General features: G+C 42.1%; 1 protein-coding gene across 3 annotated transcripts in view; it reads left to right on the top strand.

Annotated features, from left to right (window-relative positions):
• The window catches only part of Ppp1r42 (protein phosphatase 1 regulatory subunit 42), a 39,711-nt gene that overhangs the window by 534 nt on the left and 18,841 nt on the right, over positions 1-20,336 (top strand). For all 3 annotated transcript variants that reach the window (XM_028864545.2, XM_028864543.2, XM_037206412.1), the window contains exons 2-5: positions 5,436-5,647; positions 7,419-7,585; positions 9,845-9,983; positions 13,419-13,535. In XM_028864545.2, the coding sequence (XP_028720378.1) occupies positions 5,519-5,647; positions 7,419-7,585; positions 9,845-9,983; positions 13,419-13,535 (552 nt within the window). In that variant the 5' untranslated portion in view covers positions 5,436-5,518. The remainder of the gene's footprint in view (positions 1-5,435; positions 5,648-7,418; positions 7,586-9,844; positions 9,984-13,418; positions 13,536-20,336) is intronic.

Genomic DNA, 20,336 nt, shown 5'->3' with positions numbered 1-20,336 from the left:
GAGGTATCCAATGAGGGATATTATGGGAAACGATTTCTTTTCAGAGAAAATCAAGGACACCCCACGAAAGTGTTACATCATTTTTATTATAATGTTCTAAAATGTATACAAATTCAACTACTGAGTGCAGTTTAGGCCCCTAGGGCTTGTTATTTCTCTAAACTAACGAAACTACAAATCTGGTAAAGTTTGAGTTGGTGCTGTCCTAATAAAATGAGCGGTGGTGTTCTGACAAAACAATTTTCATGAACTGCTACCATGCAGTTCATTATTATTTTATGTTGTGGGTTGATGTGAGGCTCTCCCTTTCCATATTCGAGCCCTGGAAAATTAATTTTCCTATAGTTTATTGATTACATCCATTGACCTTCTCTTGACTTAAAAAAATATTTTAAGTTTGTGTCTTCTTTTCCAAAAAGTTTTATGTAGCCCAGGCTATCCTAACATTCACTCGTAGCCAGAGCTGCCCTTGAACTTCCTTCCTCAACCTCTTAAATTCTGAGATTATAAGTGTGTGCCATCTGCTCCCTGCCTCTTTTCAAACCTGATTGATTTTCAGAAGCACCAACTTTTAGACCCAGAATTCACTTGTGGTGAAAGAATTAAGAATGTGCCACTCTGGCCGGGAGGTAGCGGCACACACCTTTAATCCCAGCACTCGGGAGGCAGAGGCAGGTGGATCTTTGTGAGTTCAAGGCCAGCCTGGGCTACAGAGCGAGATCCAGGACAGGCTCCAAAACTACACAGAGAAACCCTGTCTCAAAAAAAACAAAAAACAAAAAACAAAAAAAAAAAAAAAAAAAGAAAGAAAGAAAGAAAAAGAAAATGCCACCACTCTGGAATTTGCTGCTGCTCTGGCACACTGACTAGTGTAGATTAAAAACACTTGAAATCAGGGCAGGTATAAGATCAGTGGCTGCCTGAGGGCCTACCTGCCATCCTGCTTCCCATGTGAAAAGCCCCTTTCCCGTTCAAGAAGGAAAAGAATCATTTTATCATCAAGGACAGTGAAATCTATAAAAACAGAACGAGCACCCCACCGTTTTTATACTGACCCTTCACTTTGGTCAGCTCCTTTTACCCACACCCTAACCTTTCAGTTTCACAACCTGCTGGTCCTTTTCCAGTCCAGCGTATCAGTGTCCTGAGTCTTCATTATGAAGACTCACAACTCATTAAAAATCCAGTGCAGTTCCTAACTGAATCCTGAAAGGGTTCTTTCATGAAACCTAAGAAAGTAATGTTAAATATTCATATAAAAGAATTAATGACCAGGAATAACCAAAGTGAAGAGATGTTATTGGTCTGAACTTAGAAAACAGTGTTGCCATGCCAACAGAGGCATAAATGAAGGGGAGGAAAAATAATTTTGCATAGTGTACTGGGTAACTAGTTCCCACTGGGAAAAATACACAGTCCAGTCTCTCTCACCTCATATATGTTAAGTACAATACTCTAGAGCTGTGTGTGGTAAACCAGATGGCTCTCCAAAGCAAAAGTCTAAACAGGAAAAAAAGCAGAGATAGAATACAGATACTGGTGACATGCAAAATTGTGAGGAAAAAACCTGTGCTTTTTAGGTGTGTGGGCATCTGAAAAAAAAACCAATATGTAAATAGCAATGTCCAAGCCTGGCGGTGGTGGCGCACGCCTTTAATCCCAGCACTCGGGAGGCAGAGCCAGGCGGATCTCTGTGAGTTTGAGACCAGCCTGGGCTACAGAGTGAGTTCCAGGACAGGCGTAAAGCTACACAGGGAAACCCTGTCTCGAAAAACCAAAAAAAAAAAAAAAATTGAAGAAAATGTAGGGGGAGAAAAGTAGAGGGGTATTTTTGGTTTGCTTGTTTTAGTACTAGTACTGGGATGAATCCAGGACCTTGTGAATGCTAGACACCACTGAGCTACAACACACACACAGACATACACACACAGAGACACACACACACACAGACACACACACACATACACACACACACACAGAGACACACACACAGAGACACACACAGACACACACAGACACACCCACACACAGACACACACACACACACACACACAGACACACATACACACACAGAGACACACACACTCACACACAGACACACACAGACACACACAGACGCGCGTGCGCGCGCGCGCACACACACACTCACACAGACACACACACACACACACACACACACGCACACACATACACACACAGAGACACATACACACACACACACACACACCTGCATTTGTTTTCTTTTTGGTTTTTTGAAGCAGGGTCTCGTGTATTCCAGAGTGGCCTAAAATTCATATATATAGCTGTGGCTGGCCTTGAACCCCTGATTGCTCCTGTATCCAACTCACACATACTATGTTTATGAGCCATCATGTTAAACTTAAATTTATTGTTAATGTTTTATATTTTAAGCTTATGTATGGGTCTGTGGGTCTTATATAAAGCAATATTCTATTTGATAACCATGCCCCCATTTAATATAGTCCTGATGCTTTCAAGATTGAAGATTAAAATTAAATTAACTCCATCCGTGAACAAAACAGCAGTAGAATCATAATGATGATAAATATTTCTGACCTCTAACAGACTGCATAGAACGCTCACAGACATAGCCAACCATTTGATATTGCAACACGCTGTTGTCATCTACAAAGTTCACACTTGTGAACCACACAGTTAAATTACAAAAAAATAAAGAAAAAAAAATGACACTGTTTTAAAAAGTTTGCCGTTTTGTGTTGCTTACATTCATAGCTGCCCTGCAGTGCATGCAGCATGCATGTTTGTTTTTGTTGTTTGGAGACAGGGTTTCTCTGTGTAGCCCTGGCTGTCCTAGAATTCACTCTATAGACCAGGCTGGCCTTGAACTCACAAAGATCCACCTGCCTCTGCCTCCCAAGTGCTGGAATTTAAGGCATGGGCCACCACCACCTGGCCTTATATAGTTATTTTAAGACAGGTTTTCACATATTTATCTGTCTGGCCTTAAACAGGAGAACTCAAGCAATCCTCCTGCCTCAGCCTCCCAAGCAGCTAGAGTATAGATAGTATCACCAGTGAAAGTCATTTATTAAATTTTAGCATCATATACATAATGTAATCTACATAATATATCATCTATATAATAATGTGTTTCGTTATATTTTCATAAATGCACATAAGGTAGTTTGATCCTATCTCCCACCCTTGTGACCCGCTTTGCCCCTTTCTTTTCTCAGCTAGTCCCTCTTCTACTTTTTTACCCTTTTTTGTCTGTTCTCAATGTGTTTTGTTCTTCTTTTTATTGCCTTTCTGTTCTGCCTTCTCGTTGGTTCTAAACCCAACCACATGACCTCCTTGTCACTGCCTGTCTGTACAGACCTCCAGGTCTCTGTGGTTGGTACTGGGATGAAAGGTGTGTGTCACCATGCTGGCTATGTCCTTGAACACACAGACTCTGCCTGCCATGTGATCGGATTAAGGGCGTGTGCTACCACTACCAGACTTCTGCTTAATGGCTTGCTCTTAGCTCTGATCCCCAGGCAACTTTATTTATTAACATACAAATAAAATCACATTTCAGCACAAATAAAATATCACCATGCACACACACACACACACACACACACACACACACACACACACACACACACTTACATACGTGTCACAAAGGTCTGACTTTGTTTTTATTTATAATTTATTTTTTGTGGTGCTAAGGATCAAATGTAGGTCCTCATGAATTCACCTTGCCTTAAATTTATTTTACAAAATACTTCGAGATTGCTTTGCCAGGGAGCAGTGATGCTAATATTTGAACTGTGCCATCTGCAGTGGAAATGCTGCATTACGTTGTCTGTCGTTTTTTCTGGCATGACATACAATGTCTATGCGTGTTTCTTATCATCCTGTGTGTAACTCAGGGTATTCACAGCATGTGTTCTGATTTGGAGATACTGCACCAGTGCCTGTGAGGAGTGAGACACTTGGCTCCTTTCTCAGCCGACACTTTGAAAAGCCTGGATTAACTCTCTGGGACTTAATTTCTCCACCTATGAACTAAGAGCATTGGACAGTTTTCCTGGAGGTCCTTTTTTACTCAGAGAGGATAACTAATCTTTTTTATTTTTTTTAAGATTTACTTATTTATTTTATGTTTATGAGTGTTCTATCTGCATGTACAACTTCATGCCAGAAGAGAGCATCAGATCCCACTATAGATGGTTGTGAGCCACCATGTGGTTGCTGGGAATTGAACTCAGGACCCCTGGAAGAGCAGCCAGTGCTTTAACTGCTGAGCCATCTCTCCAGCCCCCGATAAATAATCTTTTAAAAAAGCTGTTCACCTCTGGGTACCGGATGTAGCCTGATGGTGATGTGATTGCCCAGCATACAGTGACCCCTGGATTCTCTCCGAAGGAGGAGGAAAAGGAGGTTCCCACAACAAGTGGTTACTGCTCCAGGGGAGGAAAATAGTAAGGCATGGTAGGTTAAGCCTTTAACGCCAGAACTGGGGACTAGGCAGAAAGATCCCAAATTGGAGACTAGCCTGGGCTGCACAAGTGAGACCCTCTAAAAATACAGAAGAGAAGGAAGCCAAGACTGCCACCACTTTTTGTGTTGGCTCGGGTCTATAATTCCAGAACTCAGGAAGAAGAGGCAGGGGCATGGCAGCAAGTTCCAGGGCAGCCAAGGCTACACAGCTAGATCCTGTTCCAAAACAAAAACAAAAAACAAACAATAAAAGGCAAATAAGTAATGTGCATTTCATTCATTTTCCATGTTTTAAATGTTTTGTTGGTTCTTTTTTTCCCTTTTTTTAGATGGGGGTCTAACCATTCATGGAGCTAAGATACAGCTCATTGGCAGAGCTCTTACCCAAAATGCTCAAGTTCCTGGGTTAATTCAATTGTACACAAAACTGCTTCTTTGTTTTCTAATGAAATCTTGGATGAGACAATTATTGTTACTACTCAGAGATAAGTACTACAAGCATTCTGAAATACTTCCTTAGCTATAGCTACTTTTAAGATCGTTTATATGATAGGTTTATAACTTACCTATGTCTGTATACATCTTTATATTTTTTTATCCATCTATAATTAGTTTAACAGTGATCTATTATTAAAATAGTTCATTTTTTCCAAAAAAAGATGGGAGTCTAACTAGGTAACCTAGGACGACCTTGAACATACTCTGTAGACCAGGCTGGTAGTCTTTAACTCACAGTGATCCACCTGCCTCTGACTCGTGAGTGCTGGGATTAAAGGCATGTGCCACCACACCTGGCCTTGGTTTTAAAAGTTTTAAGGAAAGTATTGACTATAAACGTAGAAATTACCAGAAGGCATAACCAACAGCCTAGCTTACCAAACAGTTGTACATGAGAAAGTTAAAGCGACTCAACCTTTCCTAGATGTCTTATTTCACAATACTCCCTTGTTCCCTTCAATTTTTAGAAAGTTGGAAGTAATACCTAACCTGCTTCTGGACATGGTGTCAGGACAGAGTTTTTGCTGAGAGCTTGGGTTACACAGAAACTATGGTTCGACTGACTCTGGATTTAATTGCCAAGAGCAACAATCTCAAACCCCGAAAAGAAGAAACCATCGCACAATGTCTGAAGAAAATAACGCATGTGAATTTTTCGGACAGAAATATAGATGCCATTGTAAGGACTTTAAATTATTTTGTTTTTGCACAGTTAGCAATATAAATTTCATTGGTTTAGGGCATACTCAATATTTTGATTAAACTTGTTAACTGTATTTTTACTGAGAAGCTTTATATTATACTTCTATTTTAATTTCCTCTGGTTACTTAGCATAGTAAGTGTCTGTAAAATATAGCATTGTGTTTTACAGATATCTGTTAGACATACGATGCTATTTCCCTGGAATGTACTTGTATTTGCATGGCAAACAGGATTTGGAAAACTATTGCTTTTGTACCACACCAGAGTCCTCGAATACTTTTTTTTTTTTTTTTTTTTTTTTTTTTTTTTTTTTTTTGGTTTTTCGAGACAGGGTTTCTCTGCGTAGCTTTGCGCCTTTCCTGGAGCTCACTTGGTAGCTCAGGCTAGCCTCGAACTCACAGAGATCCGCCTGGCTCTGCCTCCCGAGTGCTGGGATTAAAGGCGTGCGCCACCACCGCCCGGCCCTCGAATACTTTTTAAACATCAAAATGTTAAATAATAATAATAATAATAATAAGCTAGGCACTTGCCTGTAACACCAGCATTTGTAGGCTGAGACAGGAGGATTTCAAGTTCAAAACCAGCCTGAGCTATACAGGGAGACCTGTCTTGGAGAGGAAAAATTAAGAATTCAAAAATTCAGCAGTGGGGACAATATGCCTCAGTGGCAGTGTGCACTCAGTGTATTCAAGGCCCTGTGCTAAATGCCCAGTCACCCGTTCTCTCCAATAAGAGTTCCAGTAAAAGGTGAAGTTTTGCATATAATTTGATTATGTTCCTATATGTTATTCTCAGTCAGTTGTGTTAGACGAGGTCTCTGTGTAGTCCTGGCTGTTCTGGAACTCTCTGCAGACCTGCCTCTGCGTCCCCAGTGCTGGGAGTAAAGCTGTGCCCACCACAGCCTGGCTTCTTTTGTTCTTTTTTTGAAACAGGGTCTCTCTATGTAGTCTTGGCCACCCTGAAACTCTATGTGTACACCAGGCTGTCCTTGAACTCACAGAAATCCACCTGCCTCCTTTGTCTCCTCAGGGCTGGGATTAAAGGTGTTTCGAAACCACGGATTAAAGGTGTTTCGAAACCACGTCTAGCTACTGGTGTAATCACATAGTGGGTCATAATGAACCTCTGTTTTCACCATTGTGAAGTCTGTAAGATATATTTTGTTGTTGTTTTTGTTTTTGTTTTTTGTTTTTTTGATCCTCCTCCTCTTATTTGAGACAAGGTCTCTCTCTTGCCTGGCTGACTTGCTCTTCACCATGTAGACCAGGTGGTCTTGAACTCACAGAGATCCACCTACTTCAGCCTCTTTGGTGCTGAATTCAGAGATGTGTGTCACCATACCTGGCTTTAATCCATTACTCTTGACTACTTGGTGATTTCTAGTTTTCAGTATTAGAAGTTGTAACAGTTTCCTTCCAATCCAACAGAAAGATTAAACCTTGCTTTATAATGTTTGGACAATAATTTGTCCATTGTTTTAACTTTCAGGAGAGTCTCTAATTGCTTCCAAGGAAAATTGCTTAAGAAATTCTTAAGAAACTCAATTTTCCTGGAGAAGTTACAGAGTTCTAAAGCCCAAAATTACATTGTGATCATTACAATCTTATTTTGAGTGTGCAAAGTGCAGAGAGATGTTACTTTATCTCCTTAGGGAGATTTGTAGAATGCCAAAGTGAACATTTTTCTTAAAACCCAACTTCTAAGCTTTCGGGGGAAATAAATAGGACCTGTTTTGTTTTCTGTTCAGGATGACCTCTCTCTTTGCAAAAGCCTGAGTGTTTTATATTTATACGATAATCGCATCAGCCACGTCACTAACTTGAATTATTCCACCAATCTGACCCACCTGTACCTGCAGAACAATTGCATTTCCTGCATAGAGAACCTCAGGTCTCTAAAGAAACTGGAAAAGCTGTAAGTGCTTTTATTTGCAAATCCTCTTACCTGCTTTTCTTCTTCTTTCTTTCGTGTGCATACTCCATGCAGGCAAGTATTTCCAATGTTTGCATTAGGTTGCAAAGCTAAACTGAATGTATGCTTAAGTGTGATTCTCACAAGTTTCATGGAACAGGTCTCATTTTTGGCTTTTTTGTTTGTTTTTTGTTGTTTTTGTTTTTTCGAGACAGGGTTTCTCTGTGTAGCTTTGCGCCTTTCCTGGAACTCATTCTGTACCCCAGCTGGCCTCGAATTTACAGAGATCCGCCTGGCTCTGCCTCCCAAGTGCTGGGATTAAAGGTGTGCGCCACCACCACCCGGCACAGGTCTCATTTTTAATTTTATTCTATTATATGTAATATATTCATATATAATATGATCATTTGTCTTATTAAACCTGATAAAGTGGTCACAGTGGCTCATGCTTGTAATCCCAGCAATCAGAAGTCTGGGGTAAGAAAATTTCTAGAAGTTCAAGGCTAGCCTAGGCTACATAATGAAGTCCTATCTCAAAAATCAAAAATGCTTGATGTAGTTTTCTTTTGGTGAGGACAATAAAACTGTCGAATGAGCTTTTAGGGATAAAGCATTCTCGCATAAGTTTAATTGGTCAAAAAGGTTCTCGTGGAGCTCAGGTGAATCACAAAGGGGCTTTGATTTCAAAAGGTTAAGGTCATAAATGGATACAGATTTGATTGTTTACAAAATTGCTGATAATTACTACTAGGGAGATTAGAGACATCGCTCAGTGGCCAATTTCACACACAGCTCTCTCAGAGAACATAAGTTCAGTTCCCAGCACCCACGTTGGGCTGCTCACAATGTAACTCCAGCTCCAGGGAATCTGGTGCCCTATTTTGGCCTCTGAGAGCACCTGAACACATACACCGCACACATGCACATACACATACACACATATACATAAATTGAAACCAAAATCCTTTTTAAAATTATTATTACTAGGCAATGAAGATTGACAGATCCAAGTTCCCCAGATTGAATAGCTAGCATATTTTTCTAAAAGTGGGCTGTAGTCTTCAGAATGGGTATAGAATGGCGTGAAACACTTTAGTGGGAAACACTCACTAAATGTAGACTTCTGAGTTCCAGTCTAGATATCTAAACAGCCCGGATGGTGGTGGCGCATGTCTTTAATCCCAGCACTTGGGAAGCAGAGGCAGGCAGATCTCTGTGAGTTCGAGTCCAGCCTGGTCTACAAAGCAAGTTCCAGGAAAGGCGCAAAGCTACACAGAGAAACCCTGTCTCAAAAACCAAAAATAAATAAATAAATAAATAAATAAATAAATAAATAAATAAATAAATAAATAAATAAATAAAAATAGATATCTAAACAGATCGTGGAAGTGAAATCCAGAAACTGTTTGTAAACCCACAGTCTGGGTGATTTTCTATACCCTAAGGTACAGGAGACAGTTTAGTACAGACTATTTCAACCCTCTTACTCAAAAAATTGAAGATGTATATTATATACATGTATGAAATATCCTAATGAAACCCATTGGCTTGTACAATTAATCAATGCTAATGTATTTTAGACCAAATTAAGTGTAACAATATAATTTGTGATTTAGATGAAACTTTCATGGGTTCAATAGAAAGACAACATTCTGTGCATATCATTCTTCATCTGTGTGTGCATGTGCACATGTGCACACATTCTTGTGTGTGAATGAGGTCTGAGCATGTGGAGGTCAGAGAACAACCTCCAGAGTTGGTCCTCACCCTCCCACCTTGTTTGAGACACCGTCTCTTTTATGTTCCAGGCTGGCTGAGCCATGCGCTTCTGAGGATTCCTCTGCCTCCATCTCCCATCTTACTCTAAGAGCTATGGGACTATAGATGTGCACTAACAAGACCAGCTTTATGTGGGTCCTGGGAATTCAGACTACAGTCCTCAGGCTTGCTTCCCCAGTGGCCATCTGTCCTGCCCTTCTTGTTATATTCTGATCGTCCTTAAAATCCACAGCATTCGGGCTGGAGAGATGGCTCAGAGGTTAAGAGCACTGGCTGTTCTTCCAGAGGTCCTGAGTTCAATTCCCAGCAACCACATGGTGGTTTACAACCATCTGTAATGAGATCTGGCATCCTCTTCTGGCCTGAAGGGATATATGCAAGCAGAAGCAGAACACTGTATACATAATAAATAAATAAATCTTTAAAAAAAAAATCCACAGCATTCTCAGAAAATCTGTTTGGAACCATGTTTATGTTTTGCAGGTATCTGGGAGGCAATTACATTGCGGTCATAGAAGGTTTGGAAGGATTGGAAGAATTGAGAGAGCTTCATGTTGAAAGCCAGAGGCTTCCCCTGGGAGAAAAGCTTCTGTTTGACCCGAGGACTCTTCGTTCTCTAGCAGTAAGGCCACAGTGAAAGTTTGGACAGGATGCACTGATGAATGAGTCAGGTGGAGCCAGAGGTGGTGAGGGTGTCCTTGGAGTGTGTACATAAACTTCCTGTTTATCTGCCATTGAAAAGCTGAGGTTGATTCTCTCATGCAGTCTCTCGGTGTGACAGGACTGTAAAACAGGACGGTGACCTACCTCTTTAACTAGAAGGACTGAAAGAACAATGCGAACAGGTTATGTGAACTGAAGTTCTAATACAGGCCCATAATGTGGATGCTGCTGATTATCATGGCGCATGGTTTTAAATTTTAGGGGAAACTTTAAGGAAAAGGGAGCGGACAGTTATTGGGCAAGCCTTCTTTGTGTTTAGTTTTTCTAAGATACAACCTCAGGCTGGCGTCAGTCTCCCAAAGCTTGTGGTTGTGGGTGTGTGGACCCGGACCCAGGTTGGAGGACCCAGCTGGGCTGCGGGACAGCCGGTCGATAAGGTGAACTGCAGGAATCATCGTTGGGGTTCTCTGCTAGCTCTAAAAACAGGATGGGTCTTTGACAGTCCACCTGCAGTTCTGGGCTGGGAGATTAATAAGTGGGTCAGAGCTGCGCAGATTCCATCGGTTTTGACTAGAAGGACCCAGAAATGGAAGGACCATGTTTCTTAGACAACTGAGAAGTGGTCCTTTAAGTTAGAAGGAAAGAAGTGGCCCCTGACTGGGCCACCGGCTCCCCATGGACTCTGCTGTGTAGTCCGCAGCCACAGCTCAACCTCACCTCCGACAGCTAGACCAGCCCCACCGAGGGGACAGCCAGGCACGTCCCCAGCCAGTCCACGGGGCTTTTCTTCGGGGTAGGAGGCTTGGGTGCAGGGAAGAGCTCTGCAGCTGTGGCCCTGGGCAGGCGAAGGATCCACTTGCTTGGCGAAGTGGATCCCAGCAGTAGGCACTGGGCCCCGGACTGGCACATATTAAGTGTTCCGCCACTGCTCTGGTATCCATAGCCCTCTCTTTATTTTTTTGTTTTGAGACAAGGTCTCACTAATTTGCCCAGGCTGTCCTTGACCCGAATCTAGCACAGGTAGGTCTTGAACTTGTGATCCTTCTGCCTCTGCTTCCTGAGTGATGTAGGTTATAGGCTCCATTTTGGACATTGGTGAGCTTTGGGTTTGGGGACCCTTAACTCTTTAACCTACGAAGCTGTGGTTCTGTAACCCTTGAAGTAACTGATGTGGCGGCTTTCGGGGAGGTCTGGGTATCAGGGTTCCTCATCCCTTGAGTGCAGCCAGCGCCACAGTCCTTGGGCCCGGATGTCTGAGATCCTTGTCCCTGAAGGGTTGACAGTTCTTGAGCACTCTTCCAGGTCCGGGTCCTTGGGTCTCTCCTCTTTTCAGTAGCCCTCTGCTTCAGCTCTCCATCTGCCACACTCTCTCTCCCCCTTGTTCCTGCACTGGCCACACTCTCAAACTGCCCAGCTGCCTCTGCAGTTGTTAAAATGCAGCTGGCTGCCTTGCCCCTCGTCAGCATGCAGCTGGCTGCCTTGCCCCTCGTCAGCATGCAGCTGGCTGCCTTGCTGCTTTTGCAGCTCCACCTGCAGGTTGCTCAGCTATTGCAGGTGCTGCTTTGCTGTTTCTGCTGCCTCCTTCTTGCGTTACCATTTCAGCTCAGGAAACTACAGATGGGCACAAAAGGGGAACCTAGTGTGGCTGGCAGTGAGGAACTCAAAGCCTGTTTCCCAGCCGGCTCAGCCGCAGAAGGGACCAATCACAGCACACCGTGCATGCAAATGAAGGCTTGAGTTTGCGCTCTTGCATGTAAATGGAGATGTGGGTTTGCATCCATCACTGCTTTGCCTGTTTATCATCAGTGGCAGTGGTCCCTCTGCTGGGCCAGGAGGAGAAATTGCTTCCTCTCTTGCCTATATGGAAATGGTTGCAGGGTCATCTACAGTTCACAGAGGTTTGTGTCAGCAAAATGTCTGGTATAAACTATTTGGAACAGTCCCGCACCTTTAGGAGTGGAGCAATTAGCAGTAATCCTTGAGTAGTTTTCTCAAGGTGTCCGTTGGTGTGAAAGCAGTTGATGCTGGCGTATGGGTAATCTGGCTAGGTAGGTGGTCGGCACTCCTCCTGCTGAAGGTTGTCAGGCAAGAGAGTCCAGCGGCTGCCAGTCAGGAGTCAATGTGCGCTACCCCCATGGATGTCTTCTGCTTATTCACAGGAAGATGACCGTCAGAAGGAATGCTTGTACCAGGGCCTGGAAGACCTTGTTAACACGAGTGGTGATCTCGTCACACTCCAGCAGTTCCTAACCCGAGCCAGCGCCTCCCAGAGGCCTAGTGTCATCCTCTGTTTCCATTTATCACAGAGGACCACTGAAAACATTTTTTGCTAGTTTAGTTTTCGCACAGATTCAAGCAGATTCTGAAATTCTAAATATTAAAGCATCATTTTTTTCCAATTATCTCAAGTCTTAGAAAGTATTAGTGGCAGAGTCTGAAAAGGCCAGTGGGCGGGTGAATACAACAAAATCCATTCTATCATGTACAGAGATGTCATAATGAGATGCACTACTTTGTACAAATAATAGAGACTAATCATAGCTTCAAAATGTCAGAAAAGTTTGTTCCTGAAGGTTGACTATGTGTGGCTGTTTTGGTGGGCAGATTTGATAGAGATTCCCAAGCCTCAGATTATAAAATTGCTCATTTAGTATAATTATGTTCTCATTTTATTAGCTAACACTGAAATTTTATTATTTCAGTGAATTCTGAACAAGAGAAAACTAAAAAGGGAGAGATAAACATAAAAACCAGATATTCTTTCAGGTCAGGTCCTGAGACTTCTTCCCTATATGAGATTTAGCACAAGAACAGTCATGTGCTAAACCTGCAGTGAACGCTTCTGTCTACATGGAGCTGTCATTTTTACTGGCTGTGCTTTCTTCTTTTTAATTTGTAGCTTCCTTACTTTATCATTTATGTTGTGTTCTGGAGGAGGAACTCGGGGCTCATGGAAGGAACCAGAGGCAAAAGTCAGTTGTGTCACACACTACGGTTCTAAAGGTTCCATATAAACAAACAAACAAACAAACAAACAAAAAACACTGGAGCCAGGTGGCGGCGGCACACACCTTTAATCCCAGCACTCAGGAGGTGGAGGCAGGTGGATCTCTGTGAGTTCAAGGCCAGCCTGGTCTACAGAGTAAGTTCCAGGACAGGTTCCAAAGGTGCACAGAGAAACCCTGTCTAGAAAAACCAAAAACAAACAAACAAAAATAAATAAAAAAAAAATTAAAAAAAAACAACATTGAAACAGAGTCTCCATGGCTTTTGTTTCTTGCCTACAAGGCAGCCTGAACTAATGCTCTCGAAGTTTCTAAAGGACTGACACTTTTGCCTCCTATATGTAGTGCTTAGATGATTCCTAATGCTAATTTAGCTGTTTTTCTTCCAGAAATCCCTCTCTGTTTTGAATGTCAGCAACAACAACATTGATGACATAAAGGACTTGGAGGCGCTGGAGAACCTCAATCACCTGATCGCAGTTGACAACCAGCTGGTGCACGTGAAGGTAACGAGACCGCAGTCGGCCTCAAGTTTATACATGGAATTGTGCTTTTAAGATACACTTAGAAATATTTATAAAATATGTCACTTTCTAAAGAACTATTCTGTATTTATTCTAAAACTATCTTTTGAATCTCTGCTTCTTAAATATAACTATTTGTGTCCTCTTCCCTGTTTTCTCCTCCATACCCAAGGTTTCCATATCTCGCCAATTTCTCTGAGGAGCTGTATGCCTTTTTCTTTTTTTTTATTTTTAACTTTTATTTTATTTGCATTAATGGTTTTGCCTGCATGTATGTGTGAGGGTGTCAGGTCTTGGAGTTACAGATAGTTGTGAGCTGCCATGTAGGTGCTAGGATTTGAACCTGGGACCTCTTGAAGTGCAGTCAGTACTTTTAACCACTGAGCCATCTCTCCAGCCCCAGCCTTTTTCTATCGACATTATTTGTCCATCAACCTTTTTCTTCTAGAGGCAGAGTTTCTTCTTTTTAACTCTGTGTCCCCAGTGAATGAGTTTCTAGGAACTGTCACCACTCTAGCTGTCCCCTGATGCTGTGGAAAGGTCCAGAGACAGCAACTTACTCTATTTTGCACTAGCTAAGTACATGTCCTATTGTGCATGTCATTACATTGATCATTTATTCAACTATGTGTTGAACATGACTGGATTTGTCTGGCATTGTGCTACAGAGGAAAGAATAATTCAGGTCCAGGTCTCAAGAATGTACAGGCTGAGCATCGTGGCACATACTGGTAATTCCCAAAACTTGCAAGACAGAGGTGGTATGACTGATACAAGTTCAAGGCCAGCCTGGTCTACATAGCAAGACTGCCTCAAAAAGAAAAGAAAGTAGATGGTGAACATGCCAGGCATAGGGTATAACAGATGTGTTTCCCTGAGACGATAGGGATGTTCAGAGAACCACAAAGGGGTCAGGTTACTATGGCAGGATCCCAGAGCTAGCCTTTATTTCTGATGCATTGCAGGTGCCCAGAAAGTTCAGAAATAGAAGCAACCCTACAATATGAGATCAGAAAGAAAGACATAGGAGCCAGATCACAAGGTCCTCACAGGACATAATTATGACCTAATTCTAAGTGCAGAGACGGTCATTGGAAGGAATGCATTTTTCAAAAGGATTTCTCTATCTGTTGTATGAAGAATTAATTTCAAGAATAAAGGCAAACATATGAGTTGGGAAGCTATTACAGGCAAAAGTCAGATAATGTGAGAAAAGAAGGTGGTTGCTTGGAGATGAGGGAGTGGGTGTGTTGGGGTGTATTTTTAGGTAGAACCCATAGAATTTTCAGGATGTAAGAATAAAATGTTAAGCACTTTATCTTAGTTAAAAGACTAAAGGCATAAAAAAACTTATTCAATGACATTATAGCAGAAATCTCCCCAAATCTGGGGAAATAAATGCATATCCAAAAAGACAGGACAAGAGAAATGACTCTTTTACATGGTAGTACAGTTAAAATGTCAAAGTATAGAACAAGGAATATTGAAATCTGCAAGAGAAATGCCAAATCGCTTACAAAATATGAACCTATTAGAAAAATGTGTAAAAAAAAAAATGCCTAGGCTCAGTTAATTGGAATCTGAATATAGACCCTGGCCAGGATGCATCTGAATGTGCTTTTGTGATTTCAATCTTCCTCAGAAGGCTTAGTGGAAGATGGCGTTGGAGCCCAGCATCTGAATAGTAACTTCTTTCTTTGTATGTACTCTGAATCCAAGATCTCTACGTTATGGCATGGAGTCTGCCATTCTCTATGCCTTGGGGAAGAAATGTCTCATGCTGTGCATAAGGTCACTGACTTCCATCCCAAAGGCTGTCAGCAGCAGACAGCTTTGAGCCATGGGGAAAAGAGAGCCGTAGTTAGAGACCACGAAGAGCACCTCGATAATGACCTGAGGTGGTCAGCGCTAGAGAGGAGCTGCTTCCGGATGGACACCAGCAGGTTCCACAATGAGTCCACAGGAACAACTGAACGTAGTTATTACAGAGGGAGGTATAATATGAAAATGAGTGCTTCTGCTGAGAACTTACATTGTCTCTACAAAAAAAAATTCAGAATTTAAATTCAAATATATTATAAATGGACTGTACAGTCACCCATCTTATTAAATAATCATAATTATAATAGATTACACAGTACAATGAGAAACCCTGTTAGTCTTGTCCATGGATTTTTATGTAGCATCATAAAGTAGAAAATGATAATATTTACAGTATATTTTGGCATGAAAAATAATTTTTTTAAAAAATGGAAAAATAATGATCTCTTAGAATGATTGTTACTGAGTCTTCCAAACAAGATTGAAACTTGAACAATGAGAAAGAAGACTGGCTATCTAATAGAGTTTTTCTAAAAACACACGTAGGAAAAAAAAAGTACTACAAAGACTGCGAGGCTACTGAAATCTGTGAGCTCTGTGGGGGGAAAAAGAAAACAAGAAAGAATCGAGTCATTAGGAAACGCGGACACTCGCAGACCATGACCATGTCCTCACTCACTGGTGGTCCCAGAGCTGAGGGGAGTGAGCCACGAGAAGCCGAGAAGGCACGGGCTGTGGGCGTTCTCCTGCTACCTGGAGCTTCATTCCCTCCCGTCACTCCCCAGATCCTTCCGCCACGTTGCTCTCAGCCTGCCCTCACCTCTCCGAAGCTGGCCCAGGTCAGGGACTTCTAAGCAAGAATAAATAAAAAGATGGGTAAGATGCAGAAGAGGAAGCACGAGAAACAAACACCTTCTCGCCTTCCTTCGTGTGCACCCCTTGAAGAAAGAACGTCTTCAAAACCTGCTCCATTGCACCCCTCCGTTTTAATTCCTGTCCTGCTTCTGAAGTCACGTCCTCCGCCCCTCTATTCATCCCTTTTTCGTTCATTAAAAATGCCTGCTTTGCGGCAGTGCTAGGCAGGCAGTGGTGGAGACAGCAGCCAGCATGGGACAGACATGGCTGGTCCTTGAGAAACCCCTAGTACTAAAGGGAAAGAAAACATTCAGCACGTGATTACCAGGGGAAAAAGTAAAGTAAAAATTGCAGACCGGCTGTCTTGGCTATAATAGAGTTTTGTTTATTTTAAGGGCACCCAGAGCCATTGGAGGTGTGAAGTAATTAGATGTTACCATTCGGAAAAGATTCTGCTTAACTAGGGTGTGAAGAACAGATTGGAAGAGTCCAGACCAACTAAGAAATGAGAAGTAGTAGAAACCTTAACAGTGGGGGTGGAAATGGAGGGGACGAACAGTGGGCAAGACTTGGTTCTGAGTTGGATGTAGAGACTATTGAGCAGAGGTAAGTGAGACATGGAAAACTCTAGAGTCAGGTTTGGGGAACAAGAAGACCGTGAATTTTGGTCATGCAGAGTCAGAGTGTCTTTGAAACATTCCAGAAAAACACCAAGTAAACAGCTATGTGTGAGGCTGCATACAGCCTCGAGGCCAGATGAATGTAGGACTCTTGAGCGTATTGGTTGTCAATGAAAATGCCATCATGGATGCAAACGCGGCGGAGGAATTATTTTCCGTGGGAGGTTTAAACGTAGTGAGCACAGTGGTGGACTGAGGAGGAGAACTTGTTTCTGTGGTTGTGCTCTCTTCTGTGGGCAGAGAGTGAAACAAGCATTGTTCTTGGAGGAGCAGATGGCAAGTATAGAAAAGAAAGGGAGTTTTGATGGCTCCTCATGGCCTAACATCACCTGCTCTCAGGGGAGGCTGCCAGTCTCTGGAAGTCCCAGTGCACTGTGGGAGGTTTTATAGCACCATCACCACACCCCTTTTCTTCAGGCCATTACTCAGCTCAGTGAGTTCTTGTCATGAATGAACCCAGGTAACAGTTCACCATGTACACCATTGCCTTTTATGAGATGTGCTCTCATTTCTCAGAAACAACTGTTATAAAATAGTCCATTCATACATCTGAGATGTCTGTGGCCAGAGGTTGGGTCCTGATGGAGCCACAGATTCCTGGAGGCTCTGTGTAGCTTTCTGGAATGCAGAAACACACAGGAGAAGTGAATGGTCCACAGATTATGATGCCCCAAAAAACCGAGACTTACAAAGTCCATGACTGCTAACATTTGATTCCCCGACAAGGTTATCAGGGCCTTTTCAGCCTGTGGGCATACCCAATGGTTGGGAAAAGGAAGGGATTGGGCTGAGCCCTCATAGCTTCCTGTGGAGTCCAAGAACTTCTTTACCAGACATGATGCTCAGCACCTGCATTTAAACAAGGTCCCTTGTGATGCTTTTTTAAAATTTAAAATTACATTGTACTCTTTATTTTAGTGTGTGTGTGTGTGTGTGTGTGTGTGTGTGTGTGTGTGTGTGTGTGTGTGTGTATAGCATGTGTGCTGTACAGAGGATTTGTGAGAGTTTTCTCCTTCAATCACATGAGACCCCAAGTCTGAACTCAGGTAGTCAGGCTTGATGACAAGCACTTTACCTGATGACCCATCCCACAGGCTCCCCTTGGTGATCCGTGTGCACGAAAAACTTGGAGAAGCACTAGTCAGTGGGTCTGGGGATGGTGGATAAAAGACAGGATAACAGCCAGAGAAGGAAGACTGGAAATGAAGACGTAAGAGAGAAGACCGCCGAGGAGACGGCCAGGACCAAAAGGCTGATTAGTGGGGAAAGAAATAGCACTCTTCCTTTGTTGAGAAAAATGGAAAAGGGAAAGGAGGTGTGAGATCACAGGCAGATAACTGAGAAAACGTTAGTGAAACCTGACCTACTTCTCCCCCAGGAAAGTACGGACCGAAGTCAGCTACTGAGGAGGAGAGGAAAGGGAAGTCTCAAGCCTAATAATAACAATAATAATAATAATAATAATAATAATAATAATATCCACTTTAACTCGTGAGGCCCTACTTTAAATGACATTTCATGACTTTCTGATTTGCATTTCTTTCCTGTAACCTCTTTAGACAGGCATGTATCAATATATAAAAACACCAAATGTTTTAATAATTTACAGTTCACCTTATATTCATGTAAGTTGCTTATGGGTACAGGTTAAGTCATGAGCATCACGAGACCAACATTATCCAAGTTGCTAATGCTATACAAAGTCAAATGCATGTCCAAAAATGCAAGCAAAACAAAACTTAAAAGAACAGCAACAAAAAATTCGTAATCACTGTCACAGTTTTTATGTCTGCAAAGTTTGCCAAATCAATAAAACGACCTGAGTTCATCTCACAGTCTGATTCATTAGTGATTTGCTTCATTGGCTTTCTGATGACCATTTATCATGAGGTATAGAATCTTCAGAATAAATGGGAAAAATAAAAGACTTGACATGCTTGCCTCTTACATAAAACTAAATATTTGATTTATAATACACAAATGAACAAACCACGATAGCCTGTCATGTTTTCTTAGTTTCTAATTTATTCAACCTCTGCTCAATATTGATCCTGGCAAGCAGCATGGCCCAAAGATAAATTTATTCATTCCACACTTTAGTCAGGAACAAGCCCAAAATTATAGATTTTCTCAGGCAGATGATGACAGGCAGTCAGAGCGATGACAAATGGCTGTCTTTAGACTTAGTAAGGACAGTTGGGCCAGACGTTTCCGATAAAGATTGGAGCGTGCTGGTCAAATACAGGTTCATCATCGTCATTAAAGCAGAGAACACTGCCTGCTACAGCCACCCATACGGGAGCAGGGTACCAGCCTGCAGGGGAAAGGGAATTGGCTCCTCAGAGTTTTGCAGCACTCTTCTGAGCGATAGCATGACATGATCATTTATCAAACAGAGACTGTCCAGAAAAGTGTCTGGTTCCTTGAGTAATTTATTGAAGGGCAGGAGAGTGAAAGCATTTTATTAAGGACAGGAAGGCAATGAGCAAGCAGAGCGTATCCAAAGGGTAATCGTATTTCAGAGCAGGATTAGTTTAGCCTTAAGTCAACATACGCTGGAGGGAGTACGTCCAGGGTCATTTATCAAGTGAGGAATAATTAACACAACTCCAGGCATTGTTTTATCCATATCAGTTTAAAGTTCTCTTGTTAGGGGCGTCATATTCTACAGCACAAAGCATACAGCACCCAGTCCCTTCCTCATGGCTTTTAAAGTAAGAGATGCAAAACATGACATAAAATAGTCATGGCTGTGCTAAACATGGAACAAAGGTTTCAGAAAGAGTAAAATCTAAGGGCCGAGAATGAGGGCTGAGGTCATAATTTTGAAGACTGCTTTCTTACATGAAGGTAACTACTTGTTGGTCAATGGGTCAGAAGTTTCATCTTTAAATTTTGCTGTTAATCAAAATTAAGAGAAAGGGACTTAGCTGAAGAACAACAGGGCAGGCAGAAGACGAACATATTTATGAACTTACCTGTTTTGTTCTGGGCACTTTATACGCCATGACAATTAATTCTAATTGCAGCCACTTTATAAATAAAAACAGGAAGCTGGGTGTGATGGCACACACTTGATCGCAGCACTCAGGAGGCAAAGGCAGGTGCATCTCTGTGAGTTCAAGGCCAGCCTGGTCTATAGAGCGAGATCCAAGACAGAGCTACACAGAGAAACCTTGTCTCAAAAAGCTAAATAATAATCATGATGATGATGATAATAATAAAAAACCATGACATGCGCACAATGAGCTAAAGCCCGGGAGACAGAGGGCTGCTCCTGAGAAGACAGTTCCTGTCTTCACAAGTTATTTATTTTGATCCCACAGAGTCAAGCAGAGACTAACGTCTAGAGGTAGATATATACACCTACAGAACTCACTACTGTGGAGAGGTCTGCATTCTTATGTTTGTTGCACCATTTTTCTAA

The sequence above is a fragment of the Peromyscus leucopus genome, chromosome 5 (genome assembly GCF_004664715.2).
Source record: "Peromyscus leucopus breed LL Stock chromosome 5, UCI_PerLeu_2.1, whole genome shotgun sequence".
In the NCBI taxonomy this organism is placed as follows: domain Eukaryota; kingdom Metazoa; phylum Chordata; class Mammalia; order Rodentia; family Cricetidae; genus Peromyscus; species Peromyscus leucopus.
The sequence above is the reverse complement of the archived record's forward strand: the minus strand, read 5'-3'. Positions and strand labels throughout refer to the sequence as shown.